The 20,819-nt window shown below is 40.9% G+C and overlaps 2 protein-coding genes across 2 annotated transcripts; one reads left to right on the top strand and one right to left on the bottom strand.

Moving 5' to 3' along the window:
• Positions 1 to 84: 84 nt before the first annotated feature.
• Positions 85 to 3,535, bottom strand: dnajc22 (DnaJ (Hsp40) homolog, subfamily C, member 22). Its single transcript, XM_041058844.1, has 4 exons — positions 3,456 to 3,535; positions 1,170 to 1,779; positions 750 to 1,042; positions 85 to 609 (listed from the first exon to the last, which is right to left on the bottom strand). The coding sequence occupies exons 2-4, from the start codon at positions 1,717 to 1,719 to the stop codon at positions 433 to 435; spliced, it is 1,020 nt and encodes a 339-aa protein (XP_040914778.1). The 5' UTR covers positions 1,720 to 1,779; positions 3,456 to 3,535; the 3' UTR covers positions 85 to 432.
• A 1,031-nt stretch (positions 3,536 to 4,566) lies between these two features.
• lmbr1l (limb development membrane protein 1-like) lies at positions 4,567 to 19,466 on the top strand. Its single transcript, XM_041049778.1, has 17 exons — positions 4,567 to 4,779; positions 10,804 to 10,888; positions 12,793 to 12,826; positions 13,179 to 13,318; positions 13,804 to 13,907; positions 14,040 to 14,163; positions 14,259 to 14,327; positions 14,418 to 14,482; positions 14,974 to 15,046; positions 15,153 to 15,239; positions 15,357 to 15,433; positions 15,529 to 15,606; positions 15,708 to 15,781; positions 16,023 to 16,113; positions 16,229 to 16,295; positions 16,912 to 17,073; positions 17,655 to 19,466. The coding sequence occupies exons 1-17, from the start codon at positions 4,717 to 4,719 to the stop codon at positions 17,738 to 17,740; spliced, it is 1,479 nt and encodes a 492-aa protein (XP_040905712.1). The 5' UTR covers positions 4,567 to 4,716; the 3' UTR covers positions 17,741 to 19,466.
• Positions 19,467 to 20,819: the final 1,353 nt, after the last annotated feature.

The following is a 20,819-nucleotide window of genomic DNA, read 5'->3' as shown; positions in this document are numbered from 1 at the left end:
TATTAAACAATTATTACACCCTGTCGGCGTGTACTAATTAGTTTTCGCATTCACGCGAATAAAAATGAAAGGTTATGTGCATGGCAGTGGTAGTTCAGCTTTTAATAGCGAGCAAGCGGACATTAAAACACAAGTCAAATTGAGATTAAATAGTTTATGGTGACGTTACACGTGTAGTGCCACAAGGTGGCAGCAAACTGCCAAGTAACCAATCACACAGCTGTTAAAATGCTGTGTGACAAGTGGCTGTAAATTTTTAACAAGTGATAATGTCAACACACTGCAAATCTCTGTGCATGATCTTGATTTATGCTCCATGATTTGTGCTCCAATAGACTATGATGACTGAAAAAACAATGCAATCAAGAGTCTCACATCCCTTTGCCCTTGCAACTATTGAGGCTAGTCAACACAGAGAGAAAGAAAGAGCAGCTATTTGAATCGATGGGGTCTGTGCCGCCGTAGAAGGATCTCATAAGCCTCTTGGACCTTCACAAACATTGCCTCAGCGTCCTCCCTGGGGTTGTGGTCCGGATGCCATGTCTTGGCCAGCTCCCTATAGCTTCGAGTTATCTCTTCAAGAGAAGCTTCAGCTTCCAATGACAATACCTGCAATGTGAGTAAATACACAAGTAGTAAATGATCAATATGCCATAGCAATACATTTACTCACTAAAAATGTACAGACTGACATTGAGCATACACCTCAAACTATCATCGCTTATTTTCAGAAATATGCAAATGCTTACCTGCAGAGCCTCTTTCTCTCTCTCAGTGTACTCTTTGAGCAATATTTCTAGCACCTTCCTCCAAGTCTCTTCGTAGAATCCCCCTCCAGTAAAAACACACAAAATCCGATATGGCATTAAAAGAATGTACTCCAACACACTTCTGAGCCAAGGCAGAAACCAGAAAATATCCAACAATGCTGCCACACAGTCAGACAGGTAGTACAGTGTGGCTGTGGTGTTATGGAAAATACAGTAACCCAGCGGCGCAGAGAAGGCCAGCCAAGCTAGACCGAGCCTGTAAAGCCGAGGACCTGGAAAAAAGAGAGAGAGGAGAAAAAAAAAAGCTATTTTCGGAGGCCTTGAAAATTCAGAGAGAAGCAATGTTATCTGTGCGTAAAATGAAATCAGATGATATTGTTAAATTTGTGAGATCATCACCTAGTTCCTGTGTGCTCCGATGTGTCTGTTGTGGTTTGAACCTGCGGTGCTGGGTAGCAGTGACACTGGCAGCCAGGCTAATAGGAAGAGGGGACAAGGTGCTGCCATAGAAGATTGGGGAAGTTATGAGACAAGCAGTCAAGGTTTTTTGGAGGTCGGAGGTCTGTTGGCCAACACTGGAGACCAGATGTACCCCTGCACCCACACATAAAGGCAGAACGATCAAGTAGAAGAAGCTGAGGGAGTTCAGTCCTATCAGAGCCACGGTGCCAAAGTAGATCCCAACGCACACCTGACCAGCAAATCTGACAGGGCTTACAGGTGGAGGGACCACGATAGGGGGTCTTTTTCTCTCACTCTCTGCATCTCGATTGGCCTCACCAACATACGCAGGGATACGTATGAGCTCTCTAACCCAGCCAAACCCAAACCCTCCCAGGGTTAGCATCCATAAGAGAGCATGGCTGTCTCTTCTTAAATACAAGTGGTGAAGGCCCACAGGTCCACCTATTGCCCACAGGGCATAGGCTACTATTACACTTTTTCCCATCCTATGGCCACAGTAGATCAGTCTCTGCTCAGGTGAGTGTTAGTCATCCTTCATGAGTACCTGCAATGGAGCAACACAAGACTTTAGTCTCACCTCCAAATCCGAATTATGAATATAAGTCCATAATTATTATTAATGATTTAAATATGAACTAATTTAGCTGTGAATACTTCCAGGTTATGTTATTGGGTTGGAATTATCGGATGTGTTTTTTTATTATCAGTGTTATACATTTTAGTATTTTATCTATCCATTTTATGTTTTCACTTTAAGGAATGGAAACCTGATATATATTTTTGCATATCTGTTTTTAAATTATTCGTCATACTACATTGACTGCTATCTTAGAAATGTTACATCATGGTTTTTAATCCCATCTTTGATCACATCACGCTCTCTGATCCCATGTGCTCACATCACTTTCTAAATATCATTACAATTTCAGTACAAGGCTGTGCCATGTTTCCCCTATAATCTGCGTGCTGCTGGTATCTTGGCCAGGACACTCAGGGGGATTTTTAATCTCTGCGATCCTCTTCCCTGGTTAAATAATATATTATATAAGAGGGATTTATCTTAGCTCATGATAGGCATTGTCATTTTAACCTGATTCATTATGTGATCCAAAACACAGGCAGGCTGTAACAGTCCATGTTATTGCTGTGCTTTTAGACAGAACACATTTAACATGCTACATGAAACAGTGGCATGCTGTGAATTTTACACATACGCAAGCAGAGGGAGGCGAGACTGAAACATACACTGTCATGATAGTAGTAGTAACAAATCTCTCGTAAATTCAAGGCCTGTCCTGTTCCATGATTTTGTGCTTCCTTGTCTTTCCTGTGCTGAAAGTCTGTCTCCTGCATCTTGCTGCTCTCTGCCTGGACATCTTCACCTTTCTGCACTCCTCCCTGGCTGAAGAAGTATTAGGACTATTCCGCTGAACTGACAGTAACCATATCAAATGTGCTGTATAGAGGAAAAATATCTAAAAATCACTTCTACTGTAATCTTCAAAATATTTACCATTAACCGACAAAGACATTATTGACAGTGCAGAATTCTGTATTTACTTGGCTCAAAATGCCTCACACAAACTTACTCTCCTTACAAAAGGAGCCATTAAAAGCTGCTCTATAATACACCCTAATGCCTTGATGATGAATCACAGTGGAATTCATTGTTAACTTGCTGCAGTGCAGTGCACAGTTTTTTTTTTCTGATACAGATGTACACTTTCCACACGCATCTGCACATGTGTATAATAATGATGCAAATGTTTGAAAGCTTCTGGTGCCCCCTCTGCTTGACAAGCCCCAGCCTTTGTTGTCAGGGCCATGAAAAATGACAGACTGGTAGTCGACCTTGCTATCAGACAAAAGCCTGCTGCAGCCACGTGAGGGAGGTAAATTGCAAGATTAGTGCAAAAATATCAGGTCCTTTATGGAACAGAAAGCTGTTCTGGGATGTAAGGAGAGAGTTTGCTTACACTTCGATATCTTTCTTTCTCTCTTTTTCTAAATATCTATTTTAGCTTTAACTAGTAAGGCACAGCTTGCCTTGCCTGTCTTGATGGCATGCCATTTACAATTTTTGATGGTGTAGGCACCAGCCTTTCCCCGTAGGCCAGTCCTCACTTCAAAAAGCTACATCGGACTGAGCTTTTAATTATTTTACTTCTGTATACATTTAAGATATATTTGGTTTTGTCTAATAAAGATCAGGTTACTTACTGAGCCCATAATTTCAAATCCTTATCCCGATAAATCCTTTCCAGTCCTTTCCGTATTTGAAGTTGCTGCATGTTGCAACAGTTGGACTTTGGATCATGACAATGAAATTACACTGTGGCCTCAACACAGGATGCACCTCAACATATGGGCCCCTTGATCATTTTAGCTGATAAGGTGAAGAAAAGGTCTAAAGAGGGCATTTGTAACTACACTATGTAAATGCTTCACATAGTGCCATCATTTGTTCTGTAAAACCTTTAAGGTAGGATGCCTCGCAAACAGTGTTGTGAACACATTAAAAGCCTGGAACCTTAAACAAACGCCTTATATTTAATTCCTTTATGAGACAACAATGACAAAAAAAGTGTTATAAAACAATGAATCCTCTTTCTATTTCAAGTCTATTCCTGGAAAAAGTTGATGAATGAAAATTAGTGGTGGAAGAAGTGGGTTCTCTACATTCAATCAAGCAAAAGTAAAACCAGCAATGACCCAGTTCAAACTACTGCGTGACACTTCATTTTAAAACACACACACACACACACACACACACACACACACACACACACACACACACACACACACACACACACACACACACACACACACACACACACTATGATTTGCAAAGTTGAAATTGAAGTGATCTGCCTGGAAGAGTGGATGAAAAGTCCTAAATCAATTTTTAAGTTAATGAAATAAAAGCAGATTACCATCTGAAGAAAGTCAACTAATGTTTGTTTGCTGCAAGGGTTGTATTTACCTCTCTTTGCTTTCAGTAATCAACAAAACATACAATTTGCTCTGAGGTGGCCAAACTCTTGAAAACAAATGTAAACTAATAAATGAGTCTAGAGGAAGTAGCTATAAAAATAATAAAAAGGTTTTTAAGTGGAAAAAAACATTTGAGGTATAATTGGCCTCAGTGTTATGTTTAGTATGCACACACACCTTTGGATGAGAATAAAATAAAATGTGATGACGCTGAACTTTTAATTATAACGATGATTGACAGCTACCTGTGGCTCTCCAGGTTCCCTCCCCTCTGTGTAGCCCCGCCCCCCTTGACGACCCCTCCTTGTTTGGTTTTTAATCGGAGCTGAGTGTAGCAGCGGGCCAGCTCAGGCTTATGAATGCAGCCGGGCAAAGAAACCACACATCCGCGGCATTTCCGAAAAGATGCCCCGTCTTTTAACTTTTTAACAATCTTTCCCCCAGCGCCCTTTTTGAGCCTGCGAGGATACTGTAATGGTTTCGGAGAATGGAAACGGACGACGTGTCGGTTAGAGAGCAACTTTTCCACAACCGTGTCCGGGAGACCATTGTAAGTAACGCTGGGGCTTAAGGAGCCGTCGGTTAATATGCATATGAGGGGTCGCCACAAACAATACAATATGAACCACCTAATCACTACAAGGAAGCTACGTGGGTCAACTTGTTCAGTGTTGGTTTGGCGTGGCTTAGTGGTTGCACAACTCACAGATGAAAGTCGTACAGGTCTTATATTTCAGCAACGAGGAACAGAATCTGTTAAAAAATATACGTTTAAGGGGACTTTTTGGTTAGGTTTATGTTTGAGATCTGCTCGTCCTTGCAGTTATTTTGCTGAGCGTCTGCACAGACGGTAATTGGTGCACGGATGCAGCTGGTCTTTAAGCAGTGGTGTGGCACAGGAACATCCTGCTCAGCATCTGGAGGTCTTCTATCGTGTTGGTAACGACCCAGGTCTCTCAGGTCCAGTCTTCCTTTATCTGTTTGCCACGGGTCGAAACACCCTGCTTCACACTTTATGTTTTAATATATTGCCGACTTTTTTTTTTTGTTTGTTTTGTTTTTTTGTTTTAAACCATTGCCGTTCCTACTCTCTCAGTGCCTTGACTCTTGTTTTGTGTCACACCAGCAGTCCCTGTTGAACTTCAGACTTGCCAGATAGATCAGTACAGTTACAGCAAGGCACATGGATACTGACCTTTAACCCTGAAAGGTACAATCTGATCTCATAGGCAGTTAATTTCCAGAGATTGGAGATGTTTCTGATACAGTGTACCACAGGCAGGGACAATGCCAAACACTGTCTTTTCCGCAGCATGTTGTAGAATCAGCGGTTGACCTATCAATTTTGTACTGATTTGCTCAACTGTAAACAGATAAGAAGAAAGTCTAAGCCCAGAGTCAACTAGTACTGTATCTGAGCTACAACTGTGCAGCTGTAGAAGAGTTTAAATTTTGGATGAAATATATAATAATATAAAAATAATCATTTGGGGAGGTCAAGATAAGGACAAGGGTAGAAAAATTGAACTAGAAAAGCCAGATACCTTTCTCAGAGCAGACATTTACATGTCACCGCAGCAAAACCACACAAGTAGCTAATCCAATTAATAATGAATGCATTATGTTTAAGTGCCCCAGTTCTAGGGCTCAGATATGGTGTTGGACACGTCATGGGCCTGAGCCACCAGTGCTGTTTTTTGTGCTTTGACAAGTCAGAATGTCTGCTATGGAAAAGGTCTGTTGCTTTCAACTGTTAAAAAAACAAAAACAAACAAAAAAAAAACCATCAAAAGGAAAATAATATGTGGCAATTTAAGATGTTTTTTTTGAATCTAACTCTGGTTCCACAACACCAGAAGTGTTTTCTCCATTTTAGTTAACAAGTGGTAGGCTCAGATATTTTCACATTAAAGTAGTTTGTGACTTTAACAAGCAGAACCAGTAACATCCACTGGATTATACCAAAGTCTTTTTTACAGTCTTCAGGATGTCACATGAAGTAGTGCTTTTGGTAGCAAATGTGAACTTTAAATTGAGTAGGTGTTTGTAGAATTAACTTGACATGAGCAGCAAATGAAGTGTCCATATTTATTATAATGCCGTTTTGTCATTGTCCCTTTCACCTAAAGACCTAATGCTATTAGTCGTCACCCCCTTCTTAAGCCACTGGCAGGCCTCAATGTCTCCAGCTTACCACCTCTTCACAGTGCTGCCTCAGACCGGTCAGCTGCCCCTGCATCTCTGGTTATTAATGGCTTTAGGCAGAGCTTGTCATTGATCGTCTAATTTTAAAATGATCAATATTTGGCAGCGGTGTGAGCACCAGTTGTAGTATTTCACATACCAAAGCACCCAATTGACAGAGGCTTAACATATTGCAAGACCAGATAGATTGACAGATAGATGATAATGTTAGTACAGATGGTGCAAATACAAAAGACTGTAAAATTAAGCATCTTACACAGTCATGGACAGTTTCCTAGACACCACTAAAGCATGTCTCTAAATCAGGTGTATTTAAAACATTAGTCTCATTTAATCAAGCAACTTTTGAAAGAAGATATTGGTGATAACTGATCTAAACCTATGAGCTGCAAACACTCTCTCCACCAGTGCCTGTTCTCATATAGGGTAGATTTTTTTGTTGTTGTCTGAGCATCCAGAAACTGATCTGGCTTAAGGTCTTTCAAAGCATTTAAAAACTATTCAGATATTAATTTGGCGTATTTATACAGGGTATACATTGCTAAGGCCTGGCCTTGAGGCCAGAGGAGCTCCCTCAGTGATCTCTCTCAGTGCTCAGAAGACAGAAGGACTCATTTACATAATAATATATACGATGTGAAATGTTGTGCTTGACTGGCAGAAAAAAAGGTAAAATTTATGTGAAGTGTCAACTTTAAACAGGTTTTAGTCAAAAGCCCCTGCAGCAGTACTGGTTGGTGGCAGGTTCCTGCAAATCATCCTTTCTTAATCATAGAAAGATGAAATTGCTTTTCGTATTGTTTCTTGATTTGAAAGGAAACATACAGAGGAAACATGTTGGTCAGAATTCATACACTGACCAAGTGGTGACCACCAAAGTGTTCTTCAAATGGAGAATTAAGCAAAATAATAAGCAGCTAATCAGTAGTATAAAATGATTGCAGCCAGATGTCTGTCATGACATGAGCTCAACCAACCCTGTAAATCGTCTTATGTAAGAGACAAATGTCACAGGTGTAGATTTTAAAAACTGTCAACGTGAGATGTTGTAAACAGTAGAGCCAGGAGTACACATCCACAGCCCCACACCCTGAGCCCAGAGGGATCAAGAAGGATCAATGTTTAGCAGAATAAAAGGTCGCTATAACATCGCCCAGCATCTGCACATATTAAGATATCAGTTCACCCTAGGAAAAGTGTTATTTATAAAAGATTAAAACATACAGACAAGAGTCCACTACAAGTGTGCTTTGCTTTCTGTAGGACATTTTAGGAGGAAATAAAACAAAGCACATTGTCACTGTTGTCATTCATTATCCGCTCTCAAGGGCTTAATTGCCAAGCTGGAATATGAGCTTTTGCTTCTCTGAAATTTTACATCACTAAGCTATCAAATGTTGGATGACACATTGCAGTAAAATGATCAAAACAACAGACTGTAGCTGCCCACCTTCTTTTGGATTAGATGGCAATTCCCTTCAATATTTTAATTAATTCTGTCTTTTGAATAAATCTTGAATAGGAATAATCTCAGCCTAATATATATTGTCTTAAAAACAAAGGCTGTCTTGCTTTGGCTGAACGCGTTTAGCTGGTCAAGAGGTGCCCCTGAAACTGGACATGGAGTCCATTTGACATTTTGTAAGGACGTGCTGTGCCACTGCCAGCCTTCTGCTCCTCTGAATTTTTTTTTTTGTACAGGAACTTCAAGGTTAGGCAAGATGTGAAAACATTTGATCTTCATTGTGTTCTGCTTGAAGCAGGACAAAGATGTTTAGGTTGCTCTGTGAATTTTAAAATGCTGTGAGTGAACACTGAGCCCTGGGACTTTGTGTTCAACACAAAGATGCCCCTTTGGATGCTGAATTCCTTTTTAAACTCTCCTCTTAGAGGCCTGCAGTGTGGTGCCAGCTCTCGACACTGCCAATCAGCACGTGTCTCCACAAACGTGTGGTGTTTTTCTGCCCCCCCCCCCCCCCCCCCTTCTCACCCAATACCTCTTCCTTTGTTCCCTGCTTTTCTTTTTGTTGAATTAACTATAGCAAGCTCCTTGCCAAAGTATGCTGCATTATTGAACACTTTTGTAGACTGAGCTGATTAGTTACGCACAGTCCATTGTTTGCATGATGCAGCTAGCTAGTATGTTACCAGTGACCATTGTTAATTACACAGTTAACTCTTCGGATTTCTCACCAGATGAAATTTCATCTGGTAAATCTTGTTTGGCAGGTCCAAGGACCGTTTGACTACAGGATTAATTTGGCTACTTTAAAAATTTTGTGAGCTGCAGGATTGCTGTATTAGACTGTGTTAGTGTTCAAGTTGTCTGTTATGGTGTTTGTTAACATGGATATGCAGTGTTTTCTTTTACAAAATTGTGCCTCAGCCCTAAAGTGGGTCAACATGTTGCACCTCCTGGAACCCCAAGAGGAGGGTGCACGCCCAAACCCCAACCCTGTTTGATACTGCTCCATATGTCCTGGTCAACCATTGTAATATGCTCTTTGTCATGAATATAGAGCAATAGAAACACTCACATAAATGTAAACTGTGTCACCATGAATGGTTTTGTTGACTTTTTTTTATTGAAACCTGATTTTAAAAAAAAAAGTCATTTCTAACCTTGTTATCTTTCCAAGGAACTCATTATGCTTAATCTGCTTCCTTTAAAAAATGGTTTTACACCTGTGAACATGATGTCACATTTCTGTCATTCTCTAGAGAGCCCTTCTCTCTTTGTTTGTTTGCTGTTGTTGTTACCTTGGGGACAAACTCCAACAACTTGCTACCCATACTGAGCTCCCTCTAGGCGGCCAACTGTTTTGATCAATGTTTGTGGTCTGTTGATCCATTGTTGAATGGATCCCCATTAAAATTTATTCCAGACACCCTTGGCCCTCAAAGAATTAATCTTGTTTACACGATCTTGTGAGTTTTCGTCCAGCACTGCCAACAGGGCAAAACTTCGTGACAGGGACTGAATTCCTGTCAGCCTCACATGTACTTTGCTTATTAATGCAAAAATGCCACACGAGCACACTGGACCCCCGTGGGCATGTCTTACAAGCATGCAAATTTGTATTTATCTTTTCCTATCCAGTAGGGCTAATGATAGAATATTAAACTTGACTTGCTCACTTTTGTCTGAAGAACCACTTTGTTTTCTAGTGTGAAGTGAACAGTACAGCCTCCTTGGGCAGCGAGTGTGACTACAGACTTTTAGTCCTTTTTTGCATTTCATTCAAAATGCTGAAGGACATTGATTTGCTAAGAGAGGCACTGGAGTGGGATAGAGCTGTCAGGCCTGGACACTCACATGGTTAGTGTTAATTTCCACTTTTCCCAGGAACCTTGCTATTCCTAGTACCTAATGGAAGAGTGCATACACTCGCTGGAAACACGAGTTTTGCATTTTACAGAAATGTGTTTTCAATGTGTCTGTCAATCTAATGTCTGAAAATTTAATTTGTTTTCTGTGACAGTTTTTATCCACAGACGTCCACACAGTTGAGACATATTTATATTTACATTTGAGTGTGTGTCTGATCAATGACTTGGTGTTTGCAGACTGTTCTGCTCCAGTTAATCTGAAAGATGTGGAGATAAGCTTTTTGCTAAGAAGCGGTTGTGTGCATTTTACTAAAGCAGCTCTTCTTTCATGTTTTGTATAATGGTCTTTGGTCTTCGTGGCGAAATGTTGAGAGCTTTGCCAGACAGCAGATTGCTCGGTGAATATAGGTTTAGCCTAAATTTGTTGGTAGATTTAGTGTAATGTCAGACAAGGATCTCTACAGGCAGCATGGGGGTTATCTGTCACTGGAATTAACCCTTCTTTCTCTTACTCCCCTTAATCCTTCTTAGTTCATCACTGTCACCCATTTCACTCTCTTTGTTGCAATACAGGGGTAATCTTCAGGCTCCATCTGTCTCTCTTGGCAAAATGGGTGATGTTTTTGGGCTGTTTGCATTTATTTGCTGTTAATCATCACAAAACATAACAAAATATTCTATGAGGAACAAATGTGTTGTAGCTGTGTTGTAGCTTGCCATTTCTTCTTGTTTCCCTACATCTTATCTGACTCGTCCGGATGTTTGTGGTATCTGCAGCTCACTTCTAAGACTTATCAAAATATACAAAAGATATGAGCCAAGCTAAATGGACGTGTTGCTCATCAGTCCCGTGGAACTGAACATAACTGACAAACTGCACTGACAAGACTTAAAAGGCTGCACTGTCTTTAAGCGATTGGCTGCTTAAACAAGGAAAAACAACAAGAAAAAGAAATCAGACTCTCTTTTTTTAGGCATGTTCTCAAACTGTGCAAAGGGAAAATGACATAAATACAATTCCTTTGTGTCTCTTCTGCAGATCTGCGTGCTCCTGTTTACATGCCTTTACATAGTGTCCTACCTCATACTTACCCACTTCAAGAAGACTGCAGAGTTTGTCACAGGTGAGTTTTAAAGTTGCCCCGGGACTGGACTTTAATAAGCATAGCACATAAAGACTGCTTTGTGAGAAAGATTTCTATCAAAGGCTCATGGAGAATTGCTGGGAGGGAATTGATGGTGTTGACAAGCACACTGATTACATTCATGTTTTGGAATTTTTTTCTTTCCACAGAGTATGTAGGCCACACTTTTCAAGTAAGCACAGGTGTTGTTCAGAAACTACCCATTCTGTTTTGAGTAAACAGTCTCTTATTTGTAGTTGGTGGGAGGTAAGTGAATTCAGGAGGCAACAGGGTCTCTTTTTCTAGCCTTAGTTGATGATTTGTTGGAAAGCGTGACAACACAAACCTTACTCATGTGGTAACCATAGTTTTCTTATTTGTTTCCAGTAATTTATGTGTAGATATCTTTAGGTTTGAAGAATAACCTTTACCATGTTTGCGTACACGTAAATATAGTTTAAGTTAAGGACTGCACCTTCCAGGCCAAAGCTCAGGACCTTGGCTGGAGCAGCCCAAAGGTGAAGAAGCTGTGTTATATAACATGTAACCTCCTCTTCAAGCAATTTCCCTGTGGATCAGGATGGGGGGGGGGGCAGCAGGGTGAAGAATGTTGGTACAAGATAAACAGTGTTGTAATTTAAGGCCCCTCTACTTGGACAAAAACATCTCATAAGAGTACTTTTCTACAAACTTATACTATACAACCAAGATTATGAAACTAGCTTAATGAACCAACTTTCTGGCTCTTATTTTTCACAGTAAGGACAAAGTAGAAAAATATGTTTTGGTCAACACCGTGTGACCATTTGCAAAATGACCATTGCTTAAATTAAACCATTTGCTTAAATGCAACTTAACACATGCACTTAGATCTACAATATGTTCTCTGTTTTTAAAACTAAAAAAAGGTTTAACCTTCTGCAGTGTGACCGTGATGACAGTTACATAATAAATCCAATAACTTGCCACTATTGGAAGCAGATGTAGGATGTCCAACAAGCCAGGACTCTGCTCCACTGTGGCTAGGCTGGGTTGGATCCTGGGACATGGCCAGCTCATTTTTTCTCTTTTTTTTTTTTTTTTTTGTTCTTTGAAACCTGCTATGCATTATCCAACTGTTGTCAATGTTTTCTATGCATCACAAACAACAGAACAGTTGTGCCTTGCAGCTATATGATGATTGTGCAATTCCACTCTGCAGAGTTGTTTATGACATAAAGGAGCCGCAAACTGGTTTTTGCTCCTCAGGCTTTACATTATCATTTAACAGCTGTTGCCTGCATTTGGATTTCAAGAAACTGAAGTATCATGTACTGTTGTGTACATGACTTAACTAAGTACAGCACTTCTTATAGGGTGGTTATGCAGATCTATAACATATTGCAAAGGTACTTTTTTAGGGGGTTAAAAGCGTGTTTTGGGCATACAGTAACACTTACAGATGGGTCCCTTTGGTATTCTTAATTCACCACTTTTTTCAGTTCTTCTGTATATGTACTTCAGTTTTAACTAGAGACCCAGGGTTTTGCTTGAACAGAATGTTCCGTGTTCTAACCCCCCACTCACTCCTGCCTCTGAGGCTAGAGAGACTTTTGCTTTTTTTTTCATCCTCATGTGGACTTCTTCTGTTACAGCTTTCCCCTATACACCTATATGTACAATACACAGACACGGCCCCTGATAGATTTTATCACAAACTCGAAGCTATCTATTAACATTTCGACACTTTATTTGATTGGACTTTAGCCTTCCTCTGCAACAAATGTGAAAATAAGTTGGTTATGTGTTTGGCAACTTACCCCTGTTCAAACATAGATGTAAAAACAAACAGAAGATTTTAATTAGTAAGTTAGAATCAGTTTTGTAATAGATGTAATCCTCCTTATTTCTCTGCTCTCTTTCAGATGATATAGAAGATGCCACTGTCAACAAAATTGCGTAAGTGACAACCTCTAATGATTAACTGACCCTCAGCAATCTGTTCTCACTCACTTTGATTAGTGTCAGTGTGAATGATTGAGCAGATACCTTAGTCAACGTGATGTGTAGTGGCCTGAGGCCATTTGGCTGTAGATTTATTGCTCTGTCTTGTGTTGGCTTGTGTGTTTATGCGGTTGTGTTTGGCTTTGGGGAACTTCAGTGTCACTCCGCCCTTTGTCCCTACACGCTGTCACTGTATTACCTTATTCCAAGTCACTCTAGCCTTTCACCTTGTCTCTAGTTTTAGGCTGAGGCAAAACACAAACACAAATGAGACTTTACTGATGGCCTGTCTCTCTCCTTCTACCAGGCTGTGGTTGTGTACGTTCACCCTGTCTGTTGCGGTGTGTGCTGTACTCCTCCTCCCCATCTCCATTTTGTCCAACGAGGTGCTGCTCACCTTCCCACAGAGCTACTACATGCAGTGGCTCAATGGATCTCTTATCCACGGTACTTCCTATTGTTTTTACCAGTTGACAACACCAGCGCAACAGCTGATAATCGTAGAGGTCATTAGTGTTTGAAACTGGATCAGATTTAATGAGGATCAGTGGTAATAACCTCCGGATCAATACTACACAGGCCTGTGTACAAACAGAAAAAGATAATTATTATGGATAGACAGGTTGGGAAAAAAATGGTCCAGCTGGTCCAGCTGAGCACTCCTAAAGGCAAACCAGACACGAGGTGTTGGTTCATGTCACAAATGTTCTGCTGATAATCTTAGAACATAATGTCTCACATAATTGAATTTCTTTTTAATTGTTACATAGTTGTTTATTTGCACAATCAGCTGTCATGCTCCAGTGTTTGTAGGACTATGCCTCATGGTGGTTTTCAGTGGTACTGCTGAAATGCTTCACTGCAGTTTTAACCTTAATGAATGTTTACGCTGAAAACTAATATTAGGAAAATCTCTCTTCCTCTCTTGTCAGGCTTGTGGAACCTAGTTTTCCTTTTCTCCAATTTGTCCCTGGTGTTCCTCATGCCCTTTGCCTACTTCTTCACAGAGTCTGAGGGGTTTGCAGGGTCCAAAAAGGTACAAGTTTTGACATTCCTTTACAAATGGTGGCTCTAGACGCGGAAACCATTTAAGACAGCCTCAACTGTAGATTGACAGCATCTGTATTTGAACCTGATGATAACAGAGTGTCTGTTTTGTGTGTGTTAGGGGGTGATGGCACGGGTGTATGAAGCAGTTGTGCTGCTGTTGCTGCTGGCTCTGCTTGTGCTGGGCATTGTGTGGGTGGCATCAGCCCTCCTCCATGACAACATAGCCAGGAAGAGCCTTTATGGTGAGTCACCAGCACCATACCTGAAGATCCATCTGTGATAACTTGGTTTCCTGTTTTTAATATAGTTGCTTACACTCTCCTCCTCTGAATTTTAGACCTGTGGGAGTATTACCTTCCCTACCTGTACTCAGGCATCTCTCTGTTTGGAGTATTGCTGCTTTTGTGTAAGTATATGTCAGTCACAGTTACTTGAGTAGCTAAAAGCTGTAGCATATGACACTTTTGTATCACCATCTGTGTGTTTCTCTTCTCAGTGTGCACTCCTTTTGGGTTGTCCCGAATGTTCAGTGTAACTGGCAGCCTCCTGGTCAAACCAAGGGTGAGTTACTGGCCTAATGTTTAGAATTAAAAAAAAAAAAAAGACTAAAAGTTTACAGCCAATCGAGCAGCTGGGTGAGGCTGTACTAAATGTGAACACATCTTGAGCCTTTTTCAAAACTCATACTACATATGTTTTTAATACGAAGTGTGTTCACTTCTAGAAAAGCAACCAAATGAATTAAACTATGCATACTATGCATACTAAATCCAGACAGTTGCTGTGTGCTGTTAATACACACTGTTTTCTCCCAGTACAAAGCATAAAGGGAATAGACATCTTTCATCTTAGTCTATGTAATAGTTGTTGAGGTATTTCAGTCTGGACCAAAGTGGTAGACCAGAGAGAGAGACCAGTATTGTCATCCATAGAGCAATGCTGTCAGAGTGGCTAAAATGCCCACTTCACATAAAATAGCCTTTACATTAAAAGTGGTTTTGTGGCTCTGCACTATAATTTCCTAACTGGTTTGTTTGTTCCGTCCTCTTCAGCTGTTGGAAGATGTAGAAGATACACTGAGCTGCACCTCGTTTGAGGAAGACTCGCTCTCCAGGAAACTGAACTGTAAGAGCGTCACCGTGATCGCACTGCTCTGCCATTTTCTGATGATTCAGTTTAAAGCTGGCTGATTGACTTTTTGTCTCTGTCATGTGTTGCTGTCTGACTGAAGGTGGCAGTACGTCATGCTGGGTCAAGCTGAACATGGAAGCGATGAAAAAAGAGTACCAAACAGTCCGGAACAAGCGCATCGCCCTGGGTAAGACTGATTGAATAGACTGCTCTCTGTGGGGTTTATCCCACAGTGATTACATGGCACAGTCATTTTACGCTGCACACTCATTTGCTGCCGCTTTTGTCCATTTTTTCCCCACAGAGATGCGTAGGAAAGCGTCCCCATGGCAGCGAAACTTGGGCTATCCACTGGCCATGCTTGGGCTCCTCGCACTGACGGTACACACTTATTTATCAATAAAATCACTGCGTTCTGCTTTAACTTTCATTTATTGACACAGATGATCATTTTTAACCTGCTTCCGTCTCTTCAGGTGATGTGTGTGCTGATGGTCTGTGTCAATGTGCTGGAGCTTCTCCTGGATGAGACAGCTATGCCCAGAGGAATGGAGGTGAGGATTCTGCCAGAACGAAATTGTTTGATTTCTTGTTTGATGTGCAAGAGCTAGTCCTCTGTGCACACTGATGATCGTTATTTTTTTGTGCATTTTAGGACCCTCACCTGGGAATGGCCTCCTTCTCTATGTTCGGCTCACTGGGCGCTGCAGTTCAAGTAGTCCTTATCCTGTATCCTTTCATCCCCCATTCACCTATGAGTGTGTGCACACAGAAGTTAACTAGTCATGTCCATTTGGCTGTGACTCAGCCACCAACAGAGTGTCCTTCATGTTTTACCAGTGTGTGTGGTGTTGACTCATGCTGTTACATTCATACATTAAAAATCACTGATGTACTCTCTTGATGTTATTTACTGTCTATATGAGTGTACTACTCTTCTGTCCAGCAGTGTCCTTAAAATGATTGTCAGCTATCTAATGGTATCCTCAGTGGTGGGATTCTATAGTTCTCCTCTCTTCACTAGCCTCCTGCCTCGTGCACAGGACACTAACCTCACACAGGTACTTGACAGCCAACCTTAACATGTATCTAATCTCACAGTGAGATATAAGGAGAAACTGGTGATGTTCCGTGTTCACACCTTATTGTAACCTCTAAATATCTCTTCCTTTTTAGATCATTGCAAACTGTGTTTCACTGCTCATCCTGAGTTCTGCTCTGCCAGTCTTTTCACGCACACTTGGTAAGGATGTAGCATATTGTCATATAAATGATAAATGCAGTATTTATCCCGCTTCCATTCTACTCTCTAATGCTAAGTTTGAGTATGTAGTGTGCTCATTGTGGAAAAGTAACAGCAATAAGTATACTTAGAAAACATTAGCTTACATACCAAAAAAATGTTTGATTTGTTTTAAGTGTGTTATTGATGTAGATTATTTTCCCATGATGCAATGTGCAAACAAAAGTAGTAAGCTACATACAGCTGCAAAACATTTGACCAAATTGTTGATGTTGGTGAGACAGTTTAGAGGAGATCATGGAAAACATGAAAAACATTGTGCGCTTCCTTCTTTTTAATGTTACGTAGATTTCTTGTATAGGAACTGCACTGCAAGTGTAAGAGGGAATTTTGACAGCTGGTATATAGCTCACATTGTATACATTTACTATGTTGTATGGAACTGGGACACAACATCTAGTATGTGACATTGAGAGTAAATCAACATTTTACTTGTAGTTTTAGAAATGCCCACAAGAGGGCATTTGTAAGCCATGAATGCAGCAGCTGCAGGTGAGGCTTGGCTTGAGCAATTGGTTCATATGGGTAACATTTTCTTTGGCCTCCATTGTGTTAGGAATCACCCGCTTTGATCTGCTGGGAGACTTTGGTCGGTATAACTGGCTCGGGAACTTCTACACTGTCTTCTTGTACAACATGTTGTTTGCTGGTCTGACCTCTGCCTCCCTGATCAAGACGGTCACCTGGGCAGTTCAGAGAGAGCTCATCCGTGCCTTTGGTCAGTCTGCTTTCATTTTGAATTTATAAAGCAAGATGAAAGTACTTTATATCCATGTTTTTTTTTTCTGTCTGTCGGGATTGGGCTGTGCTGAAATTTGTTGCACTTGGATAGCTGTGTCATAAGTTTTCCCACATTTGGCCCCATTTCCCAGTGGGCTGGTCTCTCTTCCTCAGATAGAAAGAATACAATTCTTTCAGGAAAGTGTAAAGGGACAAGAGGAGAGTCAGGTCCCCTTGGGGACCTTTCAGGCACACCGCCCCAGACCCCTCGCAGCACACACACCCTCTAACCCTCCACCCAACACAAACAAGCGCTCAGAGCATGGACACGCCAAACACACACACACACACACACACACGCATACACGCAATCCCCTTCCTCACAGTACAGATAGCATCTCTGCACCATGGCAGCTCTCTTGCACTTTCCCATTGCCTCCCAACTTACTTTTGTTCTGTGATTAATAGACTTTGATTTCACCTAAATCATAGTTTTTCTTAGCGTTGCAAGTTTTGTGCTCCACCTTGAGATTGTGTGTGATGTTATGGGCCCTTTTTTTCCTCTCTCTTTCTCCACAGGTCTTCACAGACTGCCTTTAACTGTGTCACGCTCCACTGTCCCCTTCAGACTCCTCCTGGCCAGTGGACTCTCTAAAATCCAGTGACTTCTCCTCCTCACCACTGCCTTTGCTAACCTTAAGAAACTGAGCCACTTCAAATGCTCACCTATTGGATTAAACTCATTTTCAGTTCAGTCCTTTTGCCAGTTGGTACATAGGTCAGGACGGGAAAAGGCGACAGTTCTGTCTGCGTCTGTCCAGAAGGAGCTCTCCTTAAAGCTGTGTTTAATGACCAATTTATCAGGGTCCAAATGTGTGCAGTTATCTGACTGCGAGGACAAGAACTGGTGCAAGCTGTTAGCTCAGTCTTGGCTATGACTGGAACAAGGGGAAAAGGATTACAGCCATATTGGCAGTCCTGCTGTAGTGGAGAATAACAGAGCAATCCCCTCCACAAACCTGATGCCTTACGAAAGGAGGATTCATTGGACGGCCGTTGCTCTTTTGACACATGTGAAAGTCAGCAGAGTTATTTTGAAATATTACATTGTCGTTGTGACATAATTTCCTCTTCCTGCTTCAGGTCGATTGAGTGCTCTTTCGTTCTTCGTGGCTTCCCCACGCTTTCCTCTCTTAGGTTGTACCACTATTTTAAGATTGGGAATCTTACTTCCATGTGTTTGGTGACCCAATCTGCGCCAGTGTTATGTTAGTAAATGAGAGGAAGTTGTTATTGGGCACAAATAGGACACAGAGTACCTTGTCTATCTGTGGATCCACAGGTTACACAGGGAATGTGAGAATGAGGTAGTGCTCTCAGTGTCTGAGCTCTTTTACAAACCCAGCTTACTAATACGATTAAGAGCATCTTCTGTGATGATTTATTATCAAAGAGGGTTTTTATTTTTTGAAGATAAACGTGAGCTTACTGAGTCAGAGGACGAGTCTACGATTTACAAAAACACACTAAAAAGAAAGCTTTACTTTGTCTTATGCAAGACCTTTGAATGCCATGTGACACTCACGAGGAGAAACTTCTGCCTTAGTCCAATCAAACTGTGAGTAATTAAGAACGTGTGGGGAAGTGCAATATTTTACAAGTTAAAAAAAGCACACTTTTTAACTTAACCAAAAGTAATTTCTTAATTTTCTGTATGCTTTTTATTTCCTGTGAAGTGTTATTTTTTTCATCTCATTCTTCTGAATTTGACATCAGGTGAAAGCTTAGAATAGTTTCAGAATATTTTCAGATAACAAATGTGACTATCAATCCCTGCAATCCTTTCTGGTGTCAGTTTTTATATTTTGATAAACTAAATTCTGTTATGTCAATCAGATGTATCTCATCATACTCAATGTGTTGGTGATCCCGTGTCACCGTTTGCCATTGCTGCTGTATCAGCAGGTTAATAGCTGTTGGTTTGACCAGCAGGGGACAGTGTCTCTCAAACCCAACATCAGCCGCAGTATTGTGTGAGCTTCTCTCTCTCTGGTTGGTTATTATATGTTATATACGGAGCACTCTGAGGTTTACTCATTTCACTTTTTCTGGGAATATTCTTTTGGTTTTTGGGAACACAAAGTTTATAATGTGCTGTTTTTATAATTATTTATGGGCATTTTGGGATCTTCACGTGTTGAGTCACTACTCCCATTTTAACAGGTGTCAAAAATGTTGAATGTGATACAGTTGAGACAAAAAAATCTTTAGAGTTGTTCTCAAAGATGAAAAAAAGTGTTTACTGTTTACTTTTGAAATGCTCTGATGTTTCAGATTTTCTTAAAACTGAATATTTAACCATTGTTTTATGAGCAGAAAGCAATAAAAATGTCTGTGTTTTTAACTTCTTTGTGTCCTTTTGGATACACATCAAGATGACTTTTACTGTAAACGGTTTCTTTGATGCTGTTACGGGTTTGTTACATCTTTCGAAAAGTAACTACATCATGAGTGATCTGATGTGGCGTGTGGTGGGTGGGTGTGTGTGACTGGTGAGGGCGTCTGTCCTCTACATCCCTCCACCCTTTTGTTGCACTTCTTTAATCAGCAGCAGAAGAAAGCCATATTTTGGCCTGTCTGTCAGCAGTGTCCAGCCAGGACGCCACTACAGCCGTAGCCCACGCTTTCCCCGCTCCGATGCAACTGCCAGATAAAAACTCTGCAAATCAGGAGGAGAAGTAACATTCACTCACATTCACTCCTTCATCTCACCACCACCCACCCACCCACCTCCTTTCTTCCATCCCTTTTCCTTGCCTATTGTTAATTTCCTCACCTCATTTTTCTGAAGTCAGTTCAAGAAAACCCCGACTGATTAATTTCTCCCTCTTGATTTTTGTTTGCATTTCTTGTTTTGTTTTGTTGGATGTTTTAATTGAGCTTATTTGGTTTAGGTTTTGTTTTGCACTGTGTTTCCTTTGTTAAAAGGAAATGAACTCAAATGTCGCCGTAACATTACTTGCGCATCTGGAGACTGGTTACCCTCAGAGGAAGTGACACATAAGCCACATACAAGGTGTGTGTGCGTGTGTGTGTGTGTGTGTGTGTGTGTGTGTGTGTGTGTGTGTGTGTGAGAGAGAGAAAGAGAGAGGGAGAGGTTAGTGTGTTATCAGTGTATCTTGAAAGAGTTTGTTGAGTGTCAGTTTGAACAATCTCAGTCTGATCCTGTCAGTTGTGAGGTTAAGAGCTGGTGATTCAGAGAGCAAAAACAATTCAAGAAATGCAATTTGCAGTTGTGATTCACAATTTTCCTTCGGATATGACTTGGAAAGCACATTTAGAACAATACTTAGGCATTGCTGAGTGATGCTAAGTGAATATAAACCCTTCCTTTAGTAAAATATAAAAAGGGTTTAATCTGTGCCAGTGCAGCAAGTCCTATCGCCCACTCCCTGAACTGAAATTCTCCTTGAATTTAAAGACACAATGCCACAACTGTGCTGCTGAAAGTCTGTCAGGACACCACCACACTGAAAGTGTAACAGCGTGTGCACAGTTTGTGCCAATGGTGTATTAAGCTTTTTGGCTTATTAGAGCAACTAAAGCAAACCGGATTTGAGGATTTTTCTATGTAAAGGTACATTGTGCACACACAAAGACCATGAAGCAGTCAAACATATCACTCTTAACCTTGCATGGTGTTGGAGAAACATTAGCACCTCTCCCTGCAGCAAAATACTAAGG

Source organism: Toxotes jaculatrix, chromosome 2, assembly GCF_017976425.1.
Source record: "Toxotes jaculatrix isolate fToxJac2 chromosome 2, fToxJac2.pri, whole genome shotgun sequence".
NCBI classification, from domain to species: domain Eukaryota; kingdom Metazoa; phylum Chordata; class Actinopteri; family Toxotidae; genus Toxotes; species Toxotes jaculatrix.
The sequence above is the reverse complement of the archived record's forward strand: the minus strand, read 5'-3'. Positions and strand labels throughout refer to the sequence as shown.

Bases quoted from the DNA above. Each gene is read 5' to 3' on its own strand.
- dnajc22 (XM_041058844.1), bottom strand. From the start codon at position 1,719: ATGGGAAAAAGTGTAATAGTAGCCTATGCCCTGTGGGCAATAGGTGGA. The intron at 1,043-1,169 runs GTGATGATCTCA...TCTTTTTTCCAG, and splicing joins TCGGAGCACACAGGAACTAG to GTCCTCGGCTTTACAGGCTC. The intron at 610-749 runs GTAAGCATTTGC...CTCACATTGCAG, and splicing joins GAGAGAAAGAGGCTCTGCAG to GTATTGTCATTGGAAGCTGA.
- lmbr1l (XM_041049778.1), top strand. From the start codon at position 4,717: ATGGAAACGGACGACGTGTCGGTTAGAGAGCAACTTTTCCACAACCGT. The intron at 4,780-10,803 runs GTAAGTAACGCT...TCTCTTCTGCAG, and splicing joins ACCGTGTCCGGGAGACCATT to ATCTGCGTGCTCCTGTTTAC. The intron at 15,782-16,022 runs GTATCCTTTCAT...AATGATTGTCAG, and splicing joins GTTCAAGTAGTCCTTATCCT to CTATCTAATGGTATCCTCAG.